The 20,885-nt window shown below is 45.0% G+C and overlaps 1 protein-coding gene across 1 annotated transcript in view; it reads right to left on the bottom strand.

The window, feature by feature from the left end:
* The window catches only part of TM6SF1 (transmembrane 6 superfamily member 1), a 112,073-nt gene that overhangs the window by 57,280 nt on the left and 33,908 nt on the right, over positions 1 to 20,885 (bottom strand). Inside the window, exon 5 of the mRNA XM_030190424.1 lies at positions 2,966 to 3,048. Coding sequence (XP_030046284.1) covers positions 2,966 to 3,048 — 83 coding nt within the window. The remainder of the gene's footprint in view (positions 1 to 2,965; positions 3,049 to 20,885) is intronic.

Below are 20,885 nucleotides of genomic sequence, written 5' to 3'. Positions count from 1 at the left end.
TATGCGCGCCCAACATGAGCCAATTTGGAACTACCGCGTGGCCAACGCGGTAATTTAATTTTTACGCGCGTCTACTATGCACGCCACAAAATATATTTTATTTCCTGGTGCACGGCGCTAACCAGGCGGTAATCTGCATTGTAAGCGGGTTGACGATTACCACCTGGTTAACGCGTGAGACCTTTCCGCTAAGTGAATGGGTGGTGGTGGTAAAATCTCAGATCTAAAATGGACACGCACCAGTTTTCATTTTGCGGTACGTCCATTTTCAGCCAAAAAAAAAAAAGACATCTTTTACAGGCACGCTGAAAAATGGATCTGCGTACGTCCAAAACACGCACTTACACTAGTGCAGGCCATTTTTTAGCGCACCTTAGTAAAAGAACCCCTAAATCTCCTCCTTCAGCACTTAAAGCTCACCCACTCCTTCCTGTGACCAGAACTGGATTCTACCACACAGTCTCTGCACTGGAATGGGGGGGGGGGGGGGGGGGAAGACTGGACAGCTATTAGGACTGAACTCTGACAAATATTCAGATGCTTTAGCCATCCTTCTGGCTTTAAGACAGAACTTGAAAAGGCTTCAAGGAGTGCAAAATGCTGCTGCCCGTCTTTTGCTCAATTCTTCCAAGTTTTGTCATATTACTCTACTTTTGTCATCGTTGAACTGGTTGACTGTTGTTAATCACTGTATTTTTAAATTGCTAGTGCTGGCTTTCAAAGTCATCCACTATGTAGCTCCAAGGTATCTGTTGAAAAAGCTATAGGATTATATCCCTTGTTGTTTTTTACGATCTATAAATGAGAAGCGTTTTCCCATTCCTTCTGTGAACTATTTTATTTATTGGGATTTATTAATCACCTTTATGAAGAGATTCACCCAAGGTGATGTACAGTAGGTAGTTTAATAGCATAACAATAGCAAAATGACCAAGAATAAACATAAATACAATAATAAATAAATAAGGCTTTGGATATGGAAGGGAGGGAAATTGGGGGTAATTTTGTTATAGAAAGGTTATCAATAGAAATCAAACAAAATAAAACATGGAAAAGAAAAAAGATGATACCTTTTTATTGCGCATAACTTAATATATTTCTTGATTAGCTTTTCAAAGGTTGCCCTTCTTCGTCAGATCGGCCAACCTTCGAAAGCTAATCAAGAAATGTATTAAGTTATGTCCAATAAAAAATGGTATCATCTTATTTTCTTTTCCATGTTTTATTTTGTTTGATTTCTATTGATAACCTTAAGAGTGGACTAACACGGCTACCACACTCCTCTGTTATAGAAAGGGAAATGGGACTTGATATACCGCCTTTCTGAAGTTTTTTTGCAACTACATTCAAAGCGGTTTACATATATTCAGGTACTTATTTTTGTACCTGGGGCAATGGAGGGTTAAGTGACTTGCCCAGAGTCACAAGGAGCTGCAGTGGGAATCGAACTCAGTTCCCCAGGATCAAAGTCCACTGCACTAACCACTAGGCTACAATTGTAAGATTTTTTGTCAGATTATGCTTTGTCAGCATTGCCACATGGGAATCACTAGCACAATTTTGTAAAAGAGGACACATTTAAGACTGTCGGTGCAGAAGAGAGTCCGAATGGAAGGACTCGATACTGGTATTGATGGTTGAGCACTAAGAAACGTAGAAATCGTTTGTGGGATTGATGAATCGGGATGTGTGAGTACTTATCTTGGAGGTCCAGGGAGGCAACCAATTGTTCTTCTAGATCAGCGGGAGGATGGTTCCTAGGGAGTGCGTGCAGAACCTCTCCTTGAGGATGCACTTGTTGAGCTAGCGGAGAGTTAAGATGGGACTGAAACCTGTTTTCTTGGGGATGAGGAAATAGCAAGAGTAGAATCCCTGGTTGAGTGCTGCTGATGGGGACTGGTTCTGTGGCTCTTGCTCGTAGGAGGGCCTGAGCTTCTTTGAGACTGAGGGAAGTAAGAGGCTCTGGTGTTTTGTCTCTGAGCAGAGGCGGAGGGGCAGGTGAGAGTGGAATCTGATGCAGTATCCATGTCGTTTTATGCTGAGGTCCCATTTGTCCAATGTTGTTTGTTCCCATGACTTGACAAAATGGGAGAGACGGCCCGCCCCCCCCCCCCCCCCCCCCCCCCCCACCCCCCCCCACTGTTGAGGGCGCCTTTGGCCGATAGTCAAAAACTTGGGCCTGCCCTTGAGGGGGCTGGCTTTTGGTGCTTTCACTCTCTCGGATGCTGTCTTTGCTGCTAGGTGGCTTATTGTTCCATCAGTTCATAAAATTAGGCATGCTGCTACACGGTGCACCATATTCTCAGTACAAGTCCCCGATGTTTGGAACAAGCTACTGAACAGCTTACAACGCTTAAGCTCCCTGTAATCATTTAAGACTGTTTAAAGACTTTTTCCTGTTTGTAAATGCGGCCAGCATTGGGGCTTAGTCCTAAGGCATAGCTGCAGCTTTGTCAAGGTCGTGCAGGGTCAGAAGTGGCTGTTCCTCAGCGCCATCAGCAAGAGAGGGGGGGCTGGTTCAACAGGAAGAGGGACTGGTTTCTCTTCAGCCATGGTGCCCTGCAGCATGAGAGCTGAAGCTGGAACTGGAACGGTAACGGAATTCAAACATGCGTGGGATAAACATAAAGGAATCCTGTTCAGAAGAAATGGATCCTCAGGAGCTTAGCCGAGATTGGGTGGCAGAGCTGGTGGTGGGAGGCGGGGCTGGTGGTTGGGAGGCGGGGATAGTGCTAGGCAGACTTATACGGTCTGTGCCAGAGCCGGTGGTGGGGCTGGTGGTTGGGAGGCGGGGATAGTGCTGGGCAGACTTCTGCGGTCTGTGCCCTGAAAATGACAGTTAGAAATCAAGATAAGATATACACAAAAGTAGCACATATGAATTTTCTTGTTGGGCAGACTGGATGGACCATGCAGGTCTTTTCTGCCGTCATCTACTATGTTACTATGTTAAATATATCCTTACCCACGATATTTCCAGGGAGAAAGACAATTATGCTCATCAATATGGATCCTACCCAATACAGGCCAATGTTCCTGTAGCTTTCCCTGAAACAGAAAATGTTAAATTTAAATCAGTTAGAACACTAACAATAATTTTAAAAAAGTATATATATTTCTTCAAAATAGTGCAGCTACACTAGCTAGATTCATCAAAATGGTAGCTTGCCAGTTTCTTAATCCCACTGCCTCATGCTGGGACTCTAGTCTTAAATTTCTTTTCCATCTGTATTTTATGGTCTTACACTTTTAATGGCTAAGAAATAAAAGGCATAAACCATTATCAGTGTGGCACAAAATCAGATAATATGGCCAATGACAACCAAAAGAACTACTTTAGTTTTAAGATTTCAACTATATATTGCCATCAAAATCCAGTGGAATTTCTTCCACTCTGAATAAAGGAGTATTCACAGTGAAATGATCTGCTGGTTGGTCTCCTCCTCTAATCTTTCACAGCCCTCATAACAAAAGAAGTAGGATGGCCTTCAGAGGATGTAATATTCAAATCCAAACACTGGTAATGCACATTATAAACCATGGTCTAAAGTCTTGCTGTGATGGAGTGTGTGGAATAAACCTGGTTCCCTTTAGGTGCACTCCCTCACCGAGTCACTTTAAGAGAGTTCCAGCTCTAGACTGCTAAAGCCAAGCGGGTATGGTTCAGTCAGAGGAAAGTAAAAACCCAAAGCAAGAAGGAACAGCCTTTGAGTTAAAGACAAGGAACCAGAAGAGTAGTCAAGGTAGGAAAATTCTTAGTTCAATATTGTGAATTGCTGACCTTGTGGCTTAACAGAAGCCAGACCCTCCCTTGTCTATTAAATGCTGACCTTTGAGTTGATGCTCCTGTGTAGATGTGGACTAGCTGAAGCCTGGCAAGAAGCACCCCTTTGTACTAGAATGGGGTTACAAGAGCATTATTGCTATGATTGGGGTCAGAACCCCTCTCAAACTTACCTCTTTCCTGGGGGTCAGCTTCTTAGCTGGCTTCTGTTTCTTTTCTCTGTCCTTTCTCAGCTGGCTCTGTCTCTCTGTGCTGGCAGCTTCCAGCAGCATGGGGTTAATTGTTTTAGTTTACTACAGCTGTGTGGGTGGACTGAGTTAGCTCTACCTCTCTTTGGGTGTACTGGCTTCAAGTGCTTCACAGTGTTGCATTGGTGTGGGTTGGGCCTCTCTGGGTCAGTGTGCTTTTGCCTAGGTCTAGGGAGTGTGACATCATCAGGGAGGGCCTTGATAAGGAAGTGGTGTTGTTTCAGAGCCTTTGCAACGGTTGTGTTTGTTTTAGGTAGGGTGGTGCAGTGTGCACTTCTGACTTTGTGTCTAGTTTCCCTGCTTGATTTTGCTAAGGTCCAGGTTAGTGTTAGTGCAGTGTGCACTGGTGTTTGTGTGTTTAGCTTTCCTGCTTTTCCCTTATGGTTCCCCTGCTTTTCCCTCTTGGTTTTGGAAGCATTGCTGTGTGTAGGGCTTTGGAAGCTCTGTTGCTGTTAGAAGTACTTCTGGTGTTTGTGCTATTGGGAGCATTGCAGTCTTTGCTGTTGGTGTTTGGTGCTTTAGAAGCACTTTTGGCTTATGTGTTAGCTTCCCTGCTTTTTCCTTGTGGCTCCCCTGTCTTCCCTTTAGTGCTAGGAGCTCTTCTGGTTGCTTGCCAGAGTAGTGCTTAGGAAGCACCTTGTTAGTTTTGTATCTAGCTTGCTAGAGCAGTGCTTAGGTAGCTTGTTAGTTTTGTGTTTAGCTTGTTAGTGTAGAGCTCTGCTTGTAGCTTGGTGCTTAGTAGCACCTGTGTTAGCTTTGTGTTTAGTTCCCTGCTCTGTTAGTTTAGGGCTTAGGAAGTCCCTTTCTTGAGCAGGGCTTAGGAGCTCCTGTTTAGTATAGGGCTTAGGAAGTCCTTTTGTCAGTTTACTGTTAGGAACACTCCTGCTGGTTTAGGGCTTGGGAGCACATAGATCAGTTTAGGTTTAGGAGTACTTCTGTTTCCAATCCTGGTCCCTGTGTCATCCGGTATCCAGTAAGTCCTGCCGGCTACTCGAACCCAGAAGCTCAACTCCTGGGGGGCTTAGTAGCTAAGTGCAGGTGAAGCTGTTCGGACCAGTCCAGTGTGCTCCAGTCCAGTGTTCCAGTCCGGGGAATTCCAGTCCAGTGTTCCAGTCCTGTGTCCTCCAGTCCGGGGGATTCCAGTCCAGTGTTCCAGTCCGGTGTCCTCCAGTCCGGGGGATTCCAGTCCATGTGTTCCGGTTGCTGGGTGGTGCCTGCAGTCCCTGCCGGTGTGCTTGCCCAGCGTTGGTTGGTGGGTTTTGCCTGCTGCTGTCACTCCTCGTCAGCAGCCCAAGGGCTCACGTTTGCTCCAGAGCCCGGCCCCGCAGGCTCTGAACCTGAGAACCTGACAATTATGTTTATGAGTTGCCAGTTTTGTTCTACTTTACACAGTGACTTGGCTGTATCTGTGGAGACTCCATGCCTCACACCTACTCATGCTAACACACATTCATTTCAAACATACTAAGCTGTATAGATTTTAAAGGAAAAGTTCAATTTAGCACAAATTATATTACTATGGATGTCTCAGCATAGTAAAAGACCCCCAAAATTTGTCATGAAAAAATTCCTTGGTATGATTTTGTATTGCAACAGATCTTCCACGATAAATTTAAATACATTTTCCACACACAGACTATGTGCAAAAATTACTAGCTAAAAAGATGATTTCTGCAAATGTTTTGGAAATAAGGACTCCGGGGAAGGGGGGGTGGATTCTATAACATAGGTGCTAATATTTACTTAGCATTATCTCCTGGATTCTATATAGCACAACTTAAATAGTGCATGCAAATCCAGTCGTATTCTGGATTTATGCATGCAACTTAGTTGACAAGCCAATCAGTGCTGATAATTGCCAATTAACAAGCAATTGAAACTAACTGGAATTAGAATTTATGCGCACAGCAGTCTACGCGTATTCTGTAATGTGATGTGTGCAAATTCTAACTTCAGAAGTGTAAAAAAGAATGGAAAAGCATCCATCAGATTTACTGCAGGGGAGTTATTTGAAAAATTAGTTGACTATAGAGCAGCAATTACAACAGCAAAGGGTGTGTATTTTGATAAATAATACAGGAAGACCCTCATGGTACAAAAGAGCTTTTTAATATTGTGCCAGGATTAGTACGGGAAGAGGGAAAGAAGTGTTAGTTGACTCCCTTAATTTCGAGTTCTGATTTAGCGAATGGTTTTGTTGACAAAATTAAGAAAATCGTGGATCGGCTTGATCAAATAATTGTACCAGATGAAATGACTTGTTCTCTTGAGAAAGAGGAATGTTGGACAAACGTTGATTTGACTATGTCAGATTTAGTTGCAAACATTTTCTCCAGTGTTAGTAACAGATACTGTAAAGGAGATAGTTGTCAACCTACTGTACTTAAGGCAATGAAAGAAGTATCTGCACCTATTTTCTCAGAAATTAACAAGTGTTTTGAAAAGGGCTGTTGTGAGGCCATTGATAAAGAATTTAAAAAGAGGATAAGAGTGCACTAGATAATTATAGACCTATTTCTTTGTTGCCATTTTTGGCAAAGATAAAGAAGCACAGAGCGTACTGTGTATAACCAGCTCATTCAATTTTTAGAAAATCGTATCTTACATATTAATTTGGATTTAGGCAATACCACGAAACTGAAACATTATTACTGTCATTATTCGACAATATTTGTACTGGTTTTAATGATGGGAAGAGATTTCTATTAGTGGTTTTAGATAGTTCAGCAGCTTTTGATTCAACAAATCACTCAATTTTGTTGAACAGATTGCAATCTATTGGGATTGAAGACAGAGTGTTAAATTGGCTTGCCTCCTTCCTAAGTGAGAGACAGTTTTGTGTCACACAGCAGGAGAACATTTCCAACGTTAAATCATCTAAAAATGGTGCCCCTCAGGGATCATGTTTCTCAGCACTAATATTTTTTTTTGTTGCCATTATGCCAGGTGCTTAAATGCTTTAACATTCAATTTAGACTATATGCCAGTTGTGTAGCTATAGGGGGCCTTGGGAGCCCAGGCACCCCCACATTCCAGCCTCAGGCCCCCCAACCCTGATGGCCAGTCAAGCGCCTGGCTTTTTATGCACTACTGGCTACCATCCTGCTCCCTACACCGTTCCTTGCAGTAGTGCTGTCCAATTCACTATTCAAATCGATTCACCAATTTGATTTTGGCAAATTGATTCATTTCTAGATAAAACAGATTTTTTTACTCACTCATCAGCCTTCACTTTTAGCCACCTTCCTCTGCCACCACTTTCCCTCTGGGCTCTTCTCTCCCTCACGCAGGATGCGGTGTCCCGCCCCCTCCATGCTGTCACCTTCCCGCCTTCCCCCGCTGCATCCCTCTTGCCGTCCCAAGTCCCACTGGCCACCAGCTCTAGACATAGAGATTGTCCCAAAGGGACACGGTTTTGGCTGACGACTTTTTTCACGTTTTGCTCGGGCTGATGGATAAGCTGAGGACTTTGCTGTTGACTGTGCTCAGCATACTCCTGCTGCTCTGGGGCCCAGGTAAGAGCTGCAGCAACCAGGGGAAGGAGGTGAAAACAGAGCATGGGGTTTGAGAGAGAGATGCAGAGAACTGGAAAAGTGGGTACGACGCAGCGGATGGAAGAAGAAAAGGATACGGATCTAAGAATAAGTGAAGCAATACAGCACCAAGAGAGAACAGGATGGGGATGGGCTTAACTGCACTGGCAGTGGTTGGTTGGAAGGGTGACAGGTGCCAGAAGCACAGGGCTGCCACTTTTCTCTCCCTTCCCCCACAGAATTCCATGTATGCCTTTCACTGAATGCTATTTAGCTTTAATTACCCACCTCCTCCAAATCTGAGCTCAAGGCAGGTTGAGGAACACTACATAATTTCACATCCAGAAGGGCTCACAATCTAAAGTGCCTGAGGTCAAGAAAAGAAGTGTGACTAGGAAAACTTGGTTTATAACCTTGGCTTCCCTGGCTCAGAGCCAGCTGCTCTACCTACTAGGCCATTTCTTAAATTATATGCCTGCTAGGGTATCTATTCCTCTTGATCTGAAATCATCATGGATGAAGCTGAGGAAGGGGCTAAGGAGACACTTTTTTTTAACTCTGTCTATTTAGGGTTACCAAACATCCGGATTTACCCGGACATGTCCTCTTTTTGAGGACATGTCCGGGTGTCCGGACGGGTTTTGGCCAGCCTGCCCATTTGTCCGGATTTCTGGACAAATGGGTGGGCGGGCGGCAGCCCTCCCCTTACTCACGATCTTCCCTGGTGGTCTAGTGACATTGGGGCAGGAAAGAGCCCCCTCTTTCCTGCCCGGCATGCTGCTCTGCATCCTGTATGCTGCCTGTGACGATCTCAGCGAGATTCAAAATGACCGCCGAGAATTGAAGTCTTGCGAGTCCGCTTCAATTCTCGGCGGCCATTTTGAATCTCGCCGAGACCTTCACAGGCAGCATACAGGATGCAGAGCAGCACTCCTGGCAGGAAAGAGGGGGCTCTTTCCTGGCCCGAAGAAGTCACTAGACCACCAGGGAAGATAGTGAGTAAGGGGGAGAGGTGGTGACGGGGCCGGGGGGAGGGGAGGGGAAAATGTGACAGGGGGGCGGGGCGAGGTGCAACAAGGGGCGGGATGAGGTGTGACAAGGGATGGGGCGTGAAATGGGGCGGGGCATGTGTCCTCTTTTTTTTTTAAAGACAAAAAATGGTAACCCTATGTCTATTATAATGAGACCAATATGCTAATATTATTTCAATCAAGTTGAATCAAATTGAATAACCAATTTTTTTTGTGAACTGAATTTAATTGAATCAAAACATAAGTACATAAGTACATAAGTAGTGCCATACTGGGAAAGACCAAAGGTCCATCTAGCCCAGCATCCTGTCACCGACAGTGGCCAATCCAGGTCAAGGGCACCTGGCACGCTCCCCAAACGTAAAAACATTCCAGACAAGTTATACCTGCTGTCCTGCTCCCTGCACACTGCCCTTCAATTTTCCAGGCCACTGGCAGCATCAGTGAGGTAAACGCACTGCCTTCAACAGCCCAGAAGCTTTTCCTTTGCTCTGCTACAATTTCCTGTCCCGCCTAGGAGGGACAATGCAACAGAGGAAGATTTTCCAGAGCCACTGAAGACAGTGTGTTTACCTCATTGATGCTGCCGTCGGCCCAGAAAATTGAAGGAGGGCAGTGGTGCAGGGAGCTGGAACAGGAGACATCAAAAAGTTGAAGCCAATTAGGTTGGTCTCCCCATTCACCCAAAACAAAACAAGCAAACCTATGAGCTGCTCTATCTATGATGTCAACCTTTAACATTTGTAACATTTTTATTTGATCTCGCTTATATTTTCAAACATGCCGGTTTTGCAGCATGCGGATGTACACAGGGAAGTATTGAGTAATTAGTTCTAAATTGTAAATCATTGTGTCAATTGGAAGGGCCAGTTATAGGGACTGCTCATACTCGTGCAGAGATGTTTTCACCTAGTATAGGGCCACCAAAACAGACATCATGTTAAGAGAATCAGGTGCTTAACAATCAGACTTACTATTTATAAATACAATTCTGAAAAAAAAAAACATTAATTAGTTTGACACCTGGGAGCATTTAACATCTTTTTTTTTCCTGTGTCTACATCAAAAGAAAAAGATGGCATGTGGGAACTTACTTGCCTTCTTGTTACTTCTATTTCACAGAGAGGTATTGAATAATGAGGGAAGGGCTTCTTCATGCAGAAGCTCTGTCCAGAGTCAGTCTGAATGTGGCTGCATTGTCCATTTCAGCACACTGTTAGCTACCACGTTCATACAAAGTTAATTATGTTCAGTGGAAAATAAATCTGTTTGTTCAGGCTGCTTGCTATGTGAATATTCCATCATTGTTTCATTATTGCTACCAAGTATTACATATTAAGGGCATTTGCTTTAAACTTTGTTTTAATTCCTTTATCCAGTCCTTACATGCACGTGGTTTTGCTTTTTAAACCCAAAGGTGAATCCTACTACTTGTTTTGGACTGCTTTGGATCCTGCTGATCTGAACATCTACTGTCTAGAATTTTGGAAAATGGAAATGAGAAAATAAAAATTAAGCTTTGGATGTACTCTCTAGAAGTTGTTGTTTACTTTTACAATATGTGTATAGATGCCTGTTCTGGTGTGTGTATGTTTATACATATGGCTATGATTCTTGAACATCATTAAAGAACAGACTTTTACTACTACTACTACTTAACATTTCTAAAGCACTACTAGGGTTACGCAGCGCTGTACAATTTACATAGAGGGACAGTCCCTGCTCAAAGAGCTTACAATCTAGTAGACAAGTGAACGGTGGTGCATTTCGAGGAGAAAAGAAGGCGAGCGGTTTCCTCCTCGTGATGACAAGAAAGGAGGAGAAAGAGGCCTGGGTTGGTTGGTTGAGGGCAAGAGTTGAAGGGTGAAGAGGAGATGACTTGGTAGTGAACTCAAGGTTGATCTTTTGCACCTTGTCGCGGAAGTAATCAGCCACTGATTGAGGAGAGAGCGAGGGGGGGTGGGAGCGGAGGGCACTTTGAGGAGGGAGTTAAGGGTGGCGAAGAGATGACAGGGGTTGGAGCTGAGAGAGTTGGTCAATTGGGTGTAATAGTCCTTTTTGGCAAGGAATAGGGAGGAGTGGAAGGAGGATAGCATGAATTTGTAGTGAAGGAAGTCTGAATGGGTGCGAGATTTCCTCCAGAGGCGTTCAGCAGATCGGGCGCAGGAGCAAAGGTAGCGGATGCAAGGGGTCAGCCAGGGCTGGGGATTAGCACGCTTTGTGGGACGGGAGATGGATGGTGCGAGAGTGTCCAGAGCAGAGGAGAGAGTGGCATTGTAAGTGGAGACAGACTCGGAGGACATGATGGAGGGGAGGAGATTAGAAATACTAGAGGATAGGGTGGGAGGGTCAATAGCCTGGAGGTTCCTGGAGGTAGTGGTTAAAGTTGGACGGGGCTGAGGGGGGGGGTGAAGAAGTGTGAAGGTGATTAAATGCTCAGTTGGGTATACATGCTATTCTCAACTTTGTTAAATGTTTCAGACATATCCATCTATTTGCTCCCATAATATAACTGAATTCTATTATTCTTTCTCACTGTATTTTTCAAATATAAGCTACATTGAACTCGAGTTTGCTTGGGATAATGTGGGATATAATGTCAAAAGTAAAAATACTTTATCCTCCACCTTTTAAGACACTGCCTATCCAGCTGGATGGTGATGGTACAAGGAAAGCAAGTTTGGTCCAGTGAAGACTAACTCAAAATAACCTGTTCCTTAGTTGGCTCTAGTATTACCATATTGAAAATGCCTCTGTGATTATGTTCCTGTGATTAGGTGCCTATTTTATAAAAGGCAACACAGGCACTTATGTGCAAATGCACAAGTACAAATTTATACCTACTCCAGAAAAGGAGGTATAAATACATGCATGCACTCTATGCATTTTATAAAATACACCCTCAAATACTAGAAGTAGAGCATATAATATCATCCAATAGACAGAACTCTACTGTAATAATAAACACCTTAGAACCAATGATGATTTGGTACATAAAGCTTGGGTAGCAATGATATGGAGGCGTATTTTCAAAGCACTTAGACTTCTAAAGTTACGTGGAGGGGCATTTTTGATATGACGTCTAAGTCAGACTTTGGATGTTTTGTGCTAAACATCCCAACTTCAAATAGCAGATGTGACCATTTTCGAAAAAAGAAAAACGTCAATTTTTTTTTTCAAACAAGATTTTGTTCTTTGTGCATTATCTTTTTAGGCCATTTTTGAAAAAAAAAAAAAAGCGCACAAGTTAACACCACACAAAATCAAGCCATTGGGATGTAGGAGGGGGCCAGCATTTTTAGCAGACTGGTTCCCCGGACATCCTAGGAGAGCAATGGGCACTCTAGAGGGCACTGTTGTGTACCTGGGAGCATTTATATAAAGTTGAAATCTCACTGTTGCTCCCCTTTCTTGGCAAATGAGTCCAGTTAGAGATATCGCCTTATCTTTTCAGTCAAACACCACGGACCCTGAGGCAGTATTTCGAAACTTTGGCCGGAGTTGGGCCGTGGATGGTGTCTGTTGACTGTTTTATAAAAGGATAAGTAACCGATTAGTGAAATTTCACATGGTATTTTTGTGAAAAGTATTTTGAGCATATTAGCCATATTTAGAAGAGGTTTTTGCCTATGATGATTTAGAGGACCTCCTTATGCTGATATCAACGATAGTGTTCCTCTAGGTTTTGAGGCTTTTCCTCTATTTAAAAATACATACATCAAATATTTTTTAGCATATCCTTGTTTGCTCTTTATGGTGGTTTAGATCCCTCCAAAATCTACCCAGAACCCACTACCCCCAACTGTACACCACTACGATAGCCTCTATGGGTGAAGGGGGCACCTATATGTGAGTACAGTGGGTTTTTAGTGAGTTTGGAGGACTCACAGTTTCCACCATAAGTGTAACAGGTATTGAGAGGTATGGGCCTGGGTCCATCTGTTTACAATACACTGCACACACCACTAGACTACTTCAGGGACCTGAGTATAATATCTGAGGCTGGCATAGAGGTTGGTGAGTATATTTTTATTCACATTTTTTCTTGGGGGGTGAGGGTCAGTAACCACTGGGGGAGTAAGGGTGTCACACCCCTGAATCTCTCCTGTGGTTATCTGGTGATTTAGGGCACTTTTTGTGTCTTATTCATTAGAAAAACAGATCTAGACCAAAAAGTTTTTTTGCCCTAGACATTTTTTTGGTTTTGTTCTTTTATGGCTATAAAACGTCCAAGTGTTATACACATGTCTTCAAAACGCCCCCCCCCCCCCACGCCGACATCCTCCCCTTGTGATTTGGACACACTGCAGACAAATTGCATAGATAAATATCTGCAAAATAGGTATCGAAAATACCAATTTGGACGTTTTGAGAAGAAATCCATCCAAATGGTGCCTTATGACACTTTTTGAACATTTCTTTCAAAAATGAGCCTTGTAGTAACTTGTCCAGCTTATTTTCGAAAGGAGAAGGGCGCCCATCTCCCGAGGGCACCCAAATTGGTATAATCGAAAGCCGATTTTGGACGCTTTCAACTGCACTCCGCCGCGGAGACGAACAAAGTTCACGGGGGCATGTTGGCACAGTAGCGAAGGTGGGACAGGGGCGGGCATGGGAGAGGTTAACAGATGGGCGGCTTCAGGCCATAACGGAAAAAAGAAGGGCGCCCGTAGGGAAAATTTAGGTCGCTTTTTTTGGACCCTTTTTTTAGGTCCAAGTCCCAAAAAGGTGCCTGAACTGCCCAGATGACCACCGGAGGGCATCAGGGATGACCTCCCCTGACTCCCCAGTGGTCACTAACACCCTCCCACCCAAAAAAAAAGTACTTTAAAAACTTTTTTTTCCCAGCTCCATGACAGCAGTATGCAGGTCCCTGGAGCAGTTTTTAGTGGGTGTAGTGCACTTCAGGCAGGTGGACCCAGGCCCATCCCCCCCTACCTGTTACACTTGTGGTGATAAATGTGAGCCCTCCAAACCCCCCCAAAACCCACTGTACCCATATGTAGGTGCCCCCCTTCACCCACAGGGGCTATGGTAATGGTGTACAGTTGTGGGTAATGGGTTTTGGGGGGGGGGGATTTGGGGGGCTCAGCACCCAAGGTAAGGGAGCTATCTATGCACCTGGGAGGTATTTTAATGTTTTTTTTTTAATTTTTAAAAGTGCCCCCTAGGGTGCCTGGTTGGTGTCCTGGCATGTCAGGGGGACCAGTGCACTACGAATCCTGGCCCCTCCTACGACCAAATGCCTTGGAGTTGTTCGTTTTTGAGATGGCCGCCTTCGGTTTCCATTATTGCTGAAAACCGATGCCGACCATCTCAAACCTGCCCATCTCTGACATTTGGCTGGGCCCAACCGTATTATCAAAAGAAAAGATGGCCGCCCATCTTTTTCGATAATACGGTTGGGACCGCCTCTTCTCATATCCGTTCCCAGAGATGGGCGCCCTTAGAGATGGGCAGTCCCTTACGATTATGCCCCTCTCTGGAACTCTGTAAGTCTAAGTGCTTTGAAAATGACCCCCTTTATGAGCTACTGGAGTGGTACCGCTGAGATTCTTTAAATTGGGTTCTAAGGTGTTTATTACAGCACAGTTTTTTTTTTTAATACAAACATACATCAGAATGCTTCTGGAATTACAGCCCAGGAATGTAAAAACAGGTGCAATGTTATTTTGAAATATTATTACATAGATACAAGTAAGAACAACTCTTTAAATTTGCAATACTAGACAAAAATATCTTTCTGCATAAAGGCTCATTAAGGCATTTGGGCAAAAGCAGCAAAACAAGACATTTTTGGAAGATGTGTCACTCACTCCTCCTCAGTACAGGAAAAGAACACTTGTTCATGACTCATAATTACAAGCGAACCTTATGGAGGTTCCATTAGCAAAATACCTCCTGTACTGTGTCTTAATTAGTTTGACAATTCTATATTACCCACAGCAAGGACTGTTCTTTATCGCTGTTTACTTCCCTTAATGCTCAACATATTGACACACCTTGGACATACGGCTGTTTTTTGATATTCATTATGTGCATACAGGTACAGAAGATCATACATAGGGAAATGGAATGGGACCTAATATACTGCCTTTCTGTGGTTTTTGCAACTACATTCTCCAGGATCAGCTGCACTAACCACTAGGCCAGTGGTTCCCAAATCTAATCCTGGAAGCACCCCAGCCAGTCATTTTTTCAGCATATCCACAATGAATACTCATGCGATAGATCTGCATGCAGTAGAGGCTGTGCATGCAAATCTCTCTCATGAATATTCATTGTGGGTATCCTGAAAACCTGACTGGATGGGGTGCGTCCAGGATCAGGTATGGGAACCAATGCACTAGGCTACACTTCCACTAGCAACATTCTATGTAGAATCTGAAATAGGGAAAGGGAAATGGGACTTGATATACCTCTTTTCTGTGGTTTTTGCAACTACATTCAAAGCGGTTTACATAGTATATACAGGCACTTATTTGTACCTGGGGCAATGGAGGGTTAAGTGACTTGTCCAGAGTCACAAGAGCTGCAGTGGGAATTGAGCCCAGTTCCCCAGGATCAAAGTCTGCTGCACTAACCACTAGGGTATTCCTCATAAAAGGGGGCTTCCACTGTCACACAAAACAGGAACTTAACTTCCTGACAGTGGACTTGTTAAAACAGGAAGTCCTATAGCTTGATTTTACATGAATTTATTTTTTTATTTATTTACAGCACTTATATCCCACAATTTCCCACCGCTGGCAGGCTCAATGTGGCTTACAACAATTAATAAATAACAAATAGGCAAGTACAAAAAGGGATAAGTGGGGTGGAGAGGCAAAGAGAAAGTGGGTCAGTCCATAAGAGCAGTGTCTTGAGGTCAGTGAGGCAGGACAGGATCTTTAGGGTACGCTTGCCCAAATAAGCAGTTCTTGAGCGACTTCCTGAAATCCAGGTGATCTTGAATCGTTTTCACTGATTTAGGTAGTGCATTCCACAAGTGAGTACTGACATAGGAAAAGGTGGAAGCATATGTGGTTTTATACTTGAGTCTAGAACACGGAGGGTAATGGAGGTTTAAGTAAGAACGGGCAGTTCTGAGCAAGTTTCTTGGTGTTAGGTTGACAAGGGCATCCATGTACACTGGGGCTGCTCCATAGAGAATCTTGTGGACTAGAGTACAGATTTTATGTTTAAACGGTTTTTATTATGGAACTTTCATCCAACTTGCCATCACAATACATTTAACACTTGGAGCTGAGCAAAGCTCCTCATTACGCAAACACAAATAACATCTGATCCGATTTAGAACAATATCCATAAATTTTTAATAGTTAGCACCCTCTACCTCTCCCACTCCCTCCCTCCCCCCTCAACCCGTCCTCCCTTTGATAAACGACCCCATAAACTGATAACAACCGCATGTGGAACCAGTAATAACCAGTCTCCAACTTTGCCATCTGTATGCACCCCCAGCAGTCTGGGGGGCTCAAATCCAAACATATCAGGATTTCATTCCATTAATTATATTCCACTCTCCATCAGCTCGGCTCTATTCCTCTCCTCCGTCCTCTCCCACCTCCCCCCCAAAATGTTCATCAGCTGCTGGGAGGTGAGGTGTTCGCTATAGACAGCAGAGTCCCTGTTCCTTGCTCCCTGTCCTAAAAAGGTCAGTGATAGAGTACAGATTTTAAAAGTTATACGCTCCTGCACAGGAAGCCAGTGTAGCTTCTCACAAAGCGGCTTGAACAGGTGAACTTTGACGCTCCATAGATAAGTCGAGCTGCTGTGTTTTGGACGGTTTGTAGTTTTTTTAGGAGTACGCCTGTGCACCCTGCGTATATGCCATTGCAGTAATCTAGCCGGCTTAAGACTAACGATCTGACTAAATTGCAAAACACTCCTCTTGGGAAATAAGGTTTCAATCATTTTAGCTGCCAGAGAGAGGTGCATGCTTCCTTGGTGGTTGAGATGGTATGATCCAGCAGCGTTAAGTTCCGGTCCACAATAACACCTAGTATACGTAGGCTCTCAGAGATGGGCAAAGTAAAGCCTGGTACGGTTAAGGTAGCGGGTTTGAATTTATTAAAGGGAGAGGTAAGCATAAGACAGTAAGTTTTTTCAGTGTTAAGCTTTAACTTGAAGGAGTTGGCCCAGGTGAGCATGGTGTGTAGTCCAAGGCTAATGTCAGTAGTAATTTCCACGAAGCTTGTCCGAAATGGGATGTAAGTAGTGACATCGTCTGCATAGATAAATGGGTGAAGACCCAGCTTTGAAAGGGCCGCGGCCAGGGGAATCAACATCACGTTGAAGAGAGTAGGGGAGAGCGGCGAGCCTTGGGGCACTCCACAGACCTGGTGCCACGGAGAGGATAACCGTGAGTTGGACCACTTGGTAGGTCCTGGTGGTTAAGAAACTGGCTAGCCAGGCTAGGACATGCCCTCCAACACCAAAGCAGTCGAGAAGTCTCAACAGGATGGCGTGATCCACCATGTCAAAAGCACTTGACAAGTCAAATTGTAGTAAAAGAATGCTTCTCCCTAATGCTATTTCTTGCTTGAAGCTTGATAGAAGTGTGACAAGCACAGTTTCAGTGCTGTGAAGGGTACGAAATCCAGACTGCAATTCATTGAATATGGAGAACCTGTCCAGATATTCGGTGAGCTGTTTGTTCACCATGCTCTATTTTCTCTATGCTTTATTTACTACTACTACTTAGCATTTCTATAGCGCTGCCAGGGTTACGCAGCGCTGTACAAGTTTAAACATGGGGAAGGACAGTCCCTGCTCAAGAGAGCTTACAATCTAAAGGTAAAAACTATGTAGTCCGTGTAGGTATCAGGAATGGGAAGGTGGTTAGGCACCAAAAGCAAGGGAGAAGAAATGGGCCTTGAGTAAGTACTTGAAAATGGGCAGGGAGGGCGCATGGCGTATGGGCTCAGGAAGTCTGTTCCAGGCATAAGGTGATGCTAGGCAGAAGGGGCGAAGTCTGGAGTTAGCGGTGGTGGAGAAGGGTACAGAAAGGAGTGATTTGTCCTGAGAGCGGAGGTTACGGGTGGGAACATATGGGGAGAGGAGGGTAGAGAGGTAATGGGGGGCTGCAGATTGAGTGCACTTGAAGGTCAATAGGAGAAGCTTGAACTGTATACGGTAGCGGATCGGGAACCAGTGAAGCAACTTGAGGAGAGGGGTGATATGAGAGTATCAGTTCGCGCGGTAGACAAGACGTGCGGCAGAATTTTGGACAGATTGAAGTGGGGATAGGAGGCTAAGCGGGAGGCCAACGAGGAGAAGGTTGCAATAGTCAAGACGACAGGAACGAGCGATTGGACGAGGGTTCGGGTGGTCTGTTCAGAGAGGAATGGGCGCATTTTGCTAATATTATAGAGGAAGAAGCGACAGGTCTTAGCTGTCTGCTGGATATGGGCAGAGAAGGAGAGGGAGGAGTCAAAAATGACTCCGAGATTGCGGGCTGAAGAGACGGGGAGGATGAGGGCGTTGTCAACAGAGACAGAAAGTGGGGGAAGAGGAGAAGAGGGTTTGGGTGGAAAGACAAGGAGCTCAGTCTTTGCCATGTTCAGTTTCAGATGCCGGTTGGACATCCAGGCAGCGATGTCTGAAAGGCAGGCCGAAACTTTGACCTGGGTTTCAACTGTGATGTCGGGAGTGGAGAGGTAAAGCTGGGTATCATCAGCATAGAGATGGTACTGGAAACCATGTGATGAGATCAATGAGCCCAGTGAAGAGGTGTATATCGAGAAAAGAAGCGGTCCAAGGACAGATCCTTGAGGGACCCCAACAGAGAGCGGGACGGAGGTGGAAGAAGAGCCATTAGAAAATACTCTGAAGGTGCGTTGGGAAAGATACGAGGAGAACCAGGAGAGGATGGAGCCCTGGAACCCAAATGAGGACAGTGTGTCAAGAAGTAAATTATGATTGACGGTGTCAAAGGCGGCAGATAGGTCGAGGAGGATGAGGATGGAATAGTGACCTTTGGATTTGGCAAGGAACAGGTCATTGCAGACTTTAGAGAGTGCTGTTTCTGTTGAGTGTATTTAGTATTTGTATTACCTAGTTTTAAAAATTAGCAACATTAAAACAAGAGTTTAGGCTGAAGAACTAAAGCAGTTGGGTTCAAAGATGAATATATTTCCTGACACATCAAGGGAATCGCAGACTGGGAGGTGTGAAGTCTTGGCTTTTCAGCCAGGAATCATTGCCCCAGGTGGGACCTTCCTAGCACGATTCCCTTGTAAGTGTTTTATTTTCCTTATTACTTATTTGTTTGAACCTAAGAAATTATAGAGTTTGTGGAAACAGATGAAGAATCCTCTGCAGCAACTTCCTTCAGTTACCACTGTACCGGCTGCAATAACCGATTAACCTTCCTCCCTCAGAAAATGTCAGGTGTAAGATTAACCATTTTGAGTTTTTCTTATTTTCTTTAAGATTGTTTTCCTGATCTTGGATCTTCCAATTGTGGACAATTACGTAAATATATATTGTTGAGAGAAAATGTTTTCCTTTTTATATTAATTTCTGTATTTCCTTACGTTTATGTGATAAATGTGACTGTAATTAAGTAAAATGATAAATAAAATTAAAAAAAAAAAAAAAGAACTAAGAACTAAAGCAGGACAAGCCTTCGATCTTCTTTTACAGTAAAACCATAGTGCATAGCTCAGAGTAACAAATTCATACAGGGGAAATCTTTAGAAAGCAAATCCTTCAGGCAATTCATTACCCTATTCTCAGGGGAGATGCCACGGGTGGGCCCAGGTGGGCCTGGACCCACCTACTTTGGGCTCAGGTCCACGCAGCAACAGTGCCCCTCATAGACGCCCTATATAAAAGACTTGGAAAGACTGTCTCCCCAGCCCAACCCGCGACTTTTCCCTGCCTGCTGCTCACTTCAACTTTCCCTCCTCCCAGCCACCCGCCAGCATGCTGCAGGTTTTGTTCCCTCCCTCCCTTACCATCTTTGTCTGGCAGCGGTATTAATTCTAAAGCAAAACCGGCACCACGTGGTACCAGGGCTGTCTGCATGCTGCTGCGACTGCTTCCTCTGTGCTGGCCCCGCCTCCTCCGAAAGAGTATCTGAGAAGGTGGGGCCAGCCGGAAGGAAGCAGTCACAGCAGCATGCAGACAGCCCAAGACCCGCACAGTTTTGCTGTAGAATTATACCGCTGCCCAACAAAGATGGAAAGGGAAGGGAAAAAAACCTGCAGCATGCCAGAGGGTGGCTGGGAGGCAGGGGATAAAAGCCTACAGCATGCCAGCAGGTGGCTGGGGGGGAGGGAGGGATCAAAACCCGCAGCAGATGGCTGGGGGGAGGAAGGGGAAATCTGCAGTATGCTGGCAGGTGGCTGGGGGGAGGAAGAGAAAAAAATCTGTAGCATGCTAGCAGGTGGCTGGGGAGAGGGAGGGAGAAAAACCTGCAGCATGCCAGTCTGGCAGAGATAGTAAGCAAGGTAGGGCAGGGAGCCAAATCCTGCAGCATGCCGGCAGGTGGCTTTGGGGAGTGGGGAAAGCGGGAAAAAGGAGCACTGCTGGGGATTAGGGAGTGGGATGCGGTAATGCTAGATGGGGTGGAGGAATAATTGTTCAATGTGGGGGGAGGGAAGCAGAGATGCTGCAGAGGAAAAGAGGGAGAATTGTTGGATATGGGTGGCGTGGGATGGGAGATGAAGGGAAAAGCTGTACAGGAATGGTAAAGGATGAGTGGGAAAAAAGTGTTAGCAGTGGAGGGAAGGGAGGGAGAGATGAGAGGGGAAATGATGAACATGGCATAGAGGTAAGGGAAAGGAAGGAAGAATGGAGAAATGCTGCATGGCGGGGGGGGGGGGGGGGGGGGGAGGGTAGAGAGAGATATTAGACCAGGGGCTCAAGGCAGGAAGAGAGAGAGATAGTGGACAATGAGAGAGGGAGAGATGTTGGACATGGAGGTGGAGGAGAGGAGAGATGCTGCACAAGAGGGGGAGGGGAGAAAGAGGGAAGATGGATCCAGGAGCAGAAGGGAGTGAGGAAGAGAAGCTGGACAATGGGTGGTAGGGAAGAAAAAGGGAGAAATGCTGGACAATAGGGGAGGGGAGAGAGATGGGACAGTAAGATGCTGGTGGTGGGGAGGTAGAAGGGACAGGGATGTCAGGCTACGAGGGTGAGGAGGGGAGAAAGAGGGAACAGATGCTCGGCTAGAAGGGTGGAGGAAGGGATATACTGGGAATGGTGGAAACCATGTGGGAGAGGCCCAGGGAGTGGAGATAGCAAGGAAATGAGTGAGAGGATAGTGATTGCAAGAGTT

This window comes from Microcaecilia unicolor, chromosome 1 (assembly GCF_901765095.1).
Source record: "Microcaecilia unicolor chromosome 1, aMicUni1.1, whole genome shotgun sequence".
Classification (NCBI taxonomy): domain Eukaryota; kingdom Metazoa; phylum Chordata; class Amphibia; order Gymnophiona; family Siphonopidae; genus Microcaecilia; species Microcaecilia unicolor.
Note: the sequence above shows the minus strand (reverse complement) of the source record. Positions and strands in the feature narration are given on the sequence as shown.